Source organism: Oncorhynchus tshawytscha, unplaced genomic scaffold, assembly GCF_018296145.1.
Source record: "Oncorhynchus tshawytscha isolate Ot180627B unplaced genomic scaffold, Otsh_v2.0 Un_contig_6585_pilon_pilon, whole genome shotgun sequence".
Taxonomy (NCBI): domain Eukaryota; kingdom Metazoa; phylum Chordata; class Actinopteri; order Salmoniformes; family Salmonidae; genus Oncorhynchus; species Oncorhynchus tshawytscha.
In genome coordinates, this window is record NW_024607050.1 from 9,393 (window position 1) to 16,460 (window position 7,068).

The window sequence follows — 7,068 nt, forward strand, 5'->3', positions numbered from 1 at the left end:
ACAAAAATAAATATGAATAATGGATAAACTGTCAATATATAAACAGCTCAGACATTTTCAGATAGCCATGATAATCAACGGGGCTCTACGACGTGCCAGCGTAGTGAAACGTAACCTTCCACGGAGTTGCATTATGTTCAGAAAACGCATAGAGAGCCCAGAGATGATGATCCCTTTTATACTATGGCTACAATTTAGCATATTTGCAGCTGGAATTTGTAGGAAGAAATGTGTTTATTAGCTAGCTACTGTAGTTGCCTTGGTAACCAACCAAACAGACTTGCTAGTTTATCTAACCAAAACATCAGTCATAGCTTTCTATTATGAAAATTAAATTCAACATTGCCAAACGTAGAACATGTGAGAATGAACTATTGCTATTGAGTTCTACCTTGCAAATATACAGTGTTTTATTTACAGTTCAAACTTATATATCAGGAAATAATGGAGCTCTAGAATGCCCTTCAAACCAATCAGAAACGAGTATTCAACGATGTCATGGTATGAACTGGATTAAACACATACAAAATTGTAAGTATATAATAAGAAGTTATTTTATTGTAATTGTTGAAGTTATAATTGTCCTACTTAGTGCTGAGCCAGGGAGGGTAAAGGGAGAACACAGACCAGGGAGGAAGGACACAGACCAGGGAGGGTGAAGGGAGAACACAGACCAGGGAGGGTTTAGGGAGAACACAGACCAGGGAGGAAGGACACAGACCAGGGAGGGAGGGTAAAGGGAGAACACAGACCAGGGAGGGTAAAGGGAGAACACAGACCAGGGAGGAAGGACACAGACCAGGGAGGGAGGGTAGAGGGAGAACACAGACCAGGGAGGAAGGACACAGACCAGGGAGGGGGAGGGTAGAGGGAGAACACAGACCAGGGAGGAAGGACAGACAGGGAGGGAGGGTAGAGGGAGAACACAGACCAGGACACAGACCAGGGAGGGAGGGTAGAGGGAGAACACAGACCAGGGAGGAAGGACACAGACCAGGGAGGGAGGAGGGTAGAGGGAGAACACAGACCAGGGAGGAAGGACACAGACCAGGGAGGGAGGGGAGGGACACAGACCAGGGAGGGAGGATAGACCAGGGAGGGAGAACACAGACCAGGGAGGGAGGATAGAGGGAGAACACAGACCAGGGAGGGAGGATAGAAGGAGAACACAGACCAGGGAGGGAGGATAGAGGGAGAACACAGACCAGGGAGGGAGGATAGAGGGAGAACACAGACCAGGGAGGAAGGACACAGACCAGGGAGGAAGGACACAGACCAGGGAGGGAGGATAGAGGGAGAACACAGACCAGGGAGGAAGGACACAGACCAGGGAGGAAGGACACAGACCAGGGAGTGAGGATAGAGGGAGTACACATTTTTTCTGATGTTATATCCCTGAGCCTCTGAATAATAAACATGTTAAATAACTGATCATATTAGAAAGTGTTGAACAATCCCTGATGGTTGTCATTGTAAAGGATTCATCTACTGCTACTACTTGACATTAAGATGAGGAAGAGAGTGGTACTTCACACTGCCACCTCTTCCTCATCTTTACTTACTGAGAATCTTGAAAATGTTCAACTGCATCTTCAGCTACCTCTTTTGCAAGTACAGCAACTCCAACTGGAATTGCTGCTGGTCCTGCTACCACCGCTGTGGCAACAGTTACTAACAATCCCAAAACCTTTCCCCATAGGTCATTTGACTTCTTCTTCCTCATCTCCTCTTGTCTCTCCTTTTCCTTCTTCCTTTCCTCCTCTCTCGCCTTGTCTACCTGTTTCCTGATCTCCTCCTGTTTCTTCCTCTCCTCCTCTCTCACCTTGTCTTCCCGTTTCCTGATCTCCGCCTCCAGTTTCTCTTTCTCTTGCTGTTCTCTCTTCTCCTCTTCCTGTTTCTTCCTCTCCTCCTCCTCTTCGATCTTCCTCTGGGCCTCCTGGTACATCTCATTGGTGTAGTGTTGTCCTCCATTCTTTTCACCATCTCATCTATCTTCTTCAGCAGCTCTGTGACCTGAGTGTTGTCATTCTTATTTTTATTATTGAAGACATGATTTCTGCCCTTAAAGACATTGACGAGTTTCATAAGCTCCTCACTCTCACTTAGAAAGTCCACCATTGATATGTCCTCCAGCTGGTCTCCTTCAGTGAACAGAATGATGGTGTACTTTGATGCTTCTTCTCCAAAGTTCTCCTGGATCCACTTCACAGTGTCCCTCTCCTCCTCTGTGAACCTCCCCAGTCTGATCACCAGCAGGAAGGCGTGGGGTCCTGGGACTGACATGTAGATGGCCTTTTCTATCTCACTTTTCATCTCTTCTTTAGACATTGTTGTGTCATAGAGCCCCGGGGTGTCGATGACATCAATCTTCCTCCCATCCACCTCCCCACTCTGTTTCTCACAGTGAACAGTGACAGACTCAGGGGAGAGGTCTTCTCTAAACACCTTTCTCCCCAGGATGGTGTTTCCTGTTGCACTCTTCCCTGATCCAGTCTTCCCTATCAGAACTATCCTCAGGTCAGAGGGCTGCCCTGAATCTGTGAAAACAGACAAGAAGTGCTTGAGTTGATAGTGATTGTCTTGATGAAAACCTAATGAAATGTGTGTGTCAGGCTCCTACTGTGCAGAGCACAAGCCCCATTGTCCTTCTAGTCTCTAAAGCACCCTATTGGGTAGTGGTATAATTTCCCCCAAAATATTTTTTTCTTGTACTTGTTCAGAACCCTTAAATTGCTCGCAATTTGTCGTCAAGTTCACCACTCCCCACCCTGTTCGTTGGTTACGCTTGTTTCCCAGTCTGCTCTGTAAGGAGTTTGCCCTGTAAGGGCAGTCTGCCCCGTAAGGAGTTTTATCCAAACGTGAATGGCTTGAGAGATGCGGTCACCGATGGAGTGTGTGTAGCTCGCTACCCAGTTTAAATATCAACAGTACCACCACAGCAGCATAACATTTATTTAAACACTTGATAACACTTGATTTAGCCGACATCATCATCCGTATTTAGTCTGATCTGATGCTGACAGGAGCAGCTGAGAGGGTAAGAAAAGACAAAGGTAAATTACAATCAATAAAATAAATACACTAACTAGCAGATGAACATCTGCCATTAACATCAATGATCAGCTGATAACCCCCTTCTTTTCCCCATGTCTATCATGTCTTTATGAGGCACTGAACTGAGTGTGTTGTTGCAGAAATAAATAGGTCTATGATTAAAAATGTTCAAAGATGTTAAAATTTACAGGCTTTTGGTCTTTTCAGAATGTCACCCTTTTTTTCATTTTGAGCACCTGCACACTGAAAGGTCTGTCCACGTGTAACAGGGTTATATTGGTGATTCCCTTGCCACTTTATTGTTAAGCCAATGGGTTTTTGGTTTGAGTTTGTTTTGCCTTCACCTACTCAACATGGCATCTTATTGGCTGGTTTGCGTGGCTTGCTTACGAGGGGGGATGTTCCAGTTAGAATAGTCCCAGTGAACAAGCACCAAACCAGCGGTAAGTTGTTGGTTGCAAAGCACTGTACATCAAAAGTGATTTTTATACTCTCAAGTGATGATTTAAATGTACAATTTATATCAAATTGTTTGTAAATGTTATTGGAACATCACACATAAGATGCAGCGGTTTTTGGAGAATATTTGTTGTGCATTTTGATGTAAAGAATTCCCGCCAGTACTAGCTAGCAACTTACTGTGTCTGGTGGGGGGGGGGGGTCATATATTTTGTACAGTACGTGAGTGCAGAGTTGGATGGTGAGATGTGCTTTGCATGACATGCAATTTTGTGCCGTTCCTATCAGGTACATTGTTAAAGATAATATATTGTATATTGTAATTGTATTATTTTGGTAACTAGCCCAGTGAACAAGCACCAAACCAGCAAATAAATCTACATGACTGGTGCTACATGTTGGAGTTCCGTGTCAATGACTGATTGTACACAACGCAAGAAGAGTACTGTTACCCACGGCCCTGGTGTGTGTACGTGCATGTGTGTGTGTGTGTGTGTGTGTGTGTGTGCATGGCCCTGGTGTGTGTACGTGCATGCATGTGTGTGTGTGTGTGTGTGTGTGTGAGTGCCTGTGTGTGTGTGTGTGTGTGTGTGTGTGCATGGCCCTGGTGTGTGTACGTGCATGCATGTGTGAGTGCCTGTGTGTGTGTGAGTGCCTGTGTGTGTGTGTGTGTGTGTGTGTGTGTGCATGGCCCTGGTGTGTGTACGTGCATGCATGTGTGTGTGTTTGTGTGCACTGGTGTGTGTGTGTGTGTGTGTGTGTGTGTGCATGGCCCTGGTGTGTGTACGTGCATGCATGTGTGTGTGTTTGTGTGTGCATGGCCCTGGTGTGTGTACGTGCATGCATGTGTGTGTGTGTGTGTGTGCATGGCCCTGGTGTGTGTACGTGCATGCATGTGTGTGTGTTTGTGTGCGCACTGTGTGTGTGTGTGTGTGTGTGTGTGTGTGTGTGTGTGTGTGTGTGCATGGCCCTGGTGTGTGTACGTGCATGCATGTGTGTGTGTTTGTGTGTGCATGGCCCTGGTGTGTGTACGTGCATGCATGTGTGTGTGTGTGTGTGCATGGCCCTGGTGTGTGTACGTGCATGCATGTGTGTGTGTATGTGTGCGCACTGGTGTGTGTACGTGCATGCATGTGTGTGTGTGTGTGTGCGCACTGGTGTGTGTACCTTGGCATTGACCAGTGAAGGCTTGTAGACAGAGTGTCAACAGGAACAGAATACTCAGAGTCCTTCCTCTTTCTCGTTCCATCTCTGCTACAGCGGCCATCAAAAACAAAACAGACAATGACCTCATTACAAAAAACACAGTCCACATGAACTAAATTTGATTTTCTTCTCAGCTATTTGACTTTAAAACAATCTTAACTATAAAACAAATAATGCTGTGTGTTATAACTGTTGTAAAACAAAGTACATTCCCTGACAACGTAGCCGATATTAGGAAAACATAATGTACTCATATAGGGATGTCAAATTACATCCTAAACATGCTTTTCATTCTACAGTTGACATTCTGCTACGTGTTAGGACCAGATAGACCAGTTATTGTACACCAGGGAAGGCAACTTCAGTTCTCTGGGGCCTGATTGGTGTCACACGTTCCCCCAGCCCTGTAGCTAAAACACCTGACTCAACATTCTAACCTGAAGACCATCATTAGTTGATTATTGGAGCCAGGTGTGTTAGCTGGGGATAAAGTAGGATCGTGGTTCCCTGCACAGGAGTTTCATTGCATCAACCAATGGCTGCATGCCACATCATCAACTGTGCTGTCGGGCTATAGCATATGATGTGGATATCTGATATCAGTGGAGGCTGGTGGGAGAAGATATAGGAGGAGGGGCTCATTGTAACGGCTGGAATGGAATCATTGGAACCGTGTCAAACATGTTGTTTCCATGAGTTTGATGTGTAGGTACCACTAAATGTATTCCATTCCATCCATTACAATACACCATCCCTCCTATGGCTCCTCCCACCAGCCTCCTCTGTCTGACATGTAAAATACCTATCCAGGCATTATAATATCTGTCGTACATCATCAATGTAGTCAGGCAGGAATATACTCAAGGTCACCAAACAGGCCCCAGATGAATGGAGATGCCCATCCCTGCTGTACACTGTGGTATAATGACCTGTCACTCAGTACCAGGATAACCTGCACGTCAGTCCCTCACAGCAACAACCTGCTATAAGTTGTGTTGACTCAAGGTTTGCCCACTTCAATTAGATATATAGCAGGGTTACCCAACCCGCGGCCCACAGGCTGAATTTGGCCCGCAGGTGGTTTAATTTGGCCCATCAATTTTTATAAGCAAAACATTAAGACTGAAACAACACGAGGAAATCAGCCCTTGAACTCTCTTAGGTAAATATCATAGACCCAGACCTGTGCTACACTATCTCGTCCTAGACCCTCTGGTTTCTATTTAATTAAACAAGATAAATGTTTCAGGTAAAAGTGAAAAACAGAATTCTCCTTTCATTGTTATCCAATATTAAACCACATGTATAAATACAAACAGAAGAATGTGATTGTTGACTTTCCAAGAAACTTGTTTATTTTGATTAAATTGTCCTGACATGTCTAGTGATGTCATGGTTTGATTATGTATGCATCAATGTCAACAAACCTGGTATAAATAAAATGTTTACTCCATATTGTGCTCCAGTTATTACAATACATTGTTGTACATTTCATTAGTAAGGTAGTTAAGTTGAATACTCACTTTTAGTGGAGTTGCACATGTCTGTTAATTGTCCCCTGTTGTGACTGTGAGAGCTGAAGCTATGTACTGCAAGTTATAGTCAGAGTTAAGTTTCGTTTCACCAGTAACTAGTCATTTCTAGCGAATGAGAGGAGTAATTCACCTCAGGACAGGCAGAGGCTGAAATCTGATTGGGTGTCTCTTGGTTTAGTCACAACTCTGGGTAAAATGAAATGTGTTGGACACAGACCTCTTCTTCTGGGAAAAAGGTTCAAATTAAAATAGCAAATAAAACATTTTCAAAAATAACTTTGTAGTTGCCAAGCCTGGTCCCAGATCTGTTTGTTCTCTTTCCAACTCCAAACAGCTTCTATCTCAAGGCCATCAGACTGTTAAACAGCCACCACTAACATTGAGTGGCTACTGCCAACACACTGTCAATGACACTGACTCTACTCCAGCCACTTTAATCATGGGAATTGATGGGAAATGATGTAAATATATCACTAGCCACTTTAAACAATGCTACCTTATATAATGTTACTTACCCTACATTGTTCATCTCATATGCATACGTTGATACTGTACTCTATATCATCGACTGCATCCTTATGTAATACATGTATCACTAGCCACTATAACTATGCCACTTGGTTTACATACTTATCTCATATGTATATACTGTACTCGATATCATCTACTGTATCTTGCCTATGCTGCTCTGTACCATCACTCATTCATATATCCTTATGTACATATTCTTTATCCCTTACACTGTGTATAAGACAGTAGTTTTTTTGGAATTGTTAGTTAGATTACTTGCTCGTTATTACCGCATTGTCGGAAC

The 7,068-nt window shown here is 44.0% G+C and overlaps 1 protein-coding gene across 1 annotated transcript; it reads right to left on the bottom strand.

Moving 5' to 3' along the window:
* Positions 1 to 1,260: 1,260 nt before the first annotated feature.
* LOC121842367 (GTPase IMAP family member 7-like) lies at positions 1,261 to 6,318 on the bottom strand. The gene is given in 5 exon segments (XM_042312346.1): positions 1,261 to 1,514; positions 1,567 to 1,974; positions 1,977 to 2,537; positions 4,681 to 4,767; positions 6,243 to 6,318. Coding segments are annotated over 5 exon segments (1,095 nt in total). The 5' UTR covers positions 6,262 to 6,318; the 3' UTR covers positions 1,261 to 1,494.
* Positions 6,319 to 7,068: the final 750 nt, after the last annotated feature.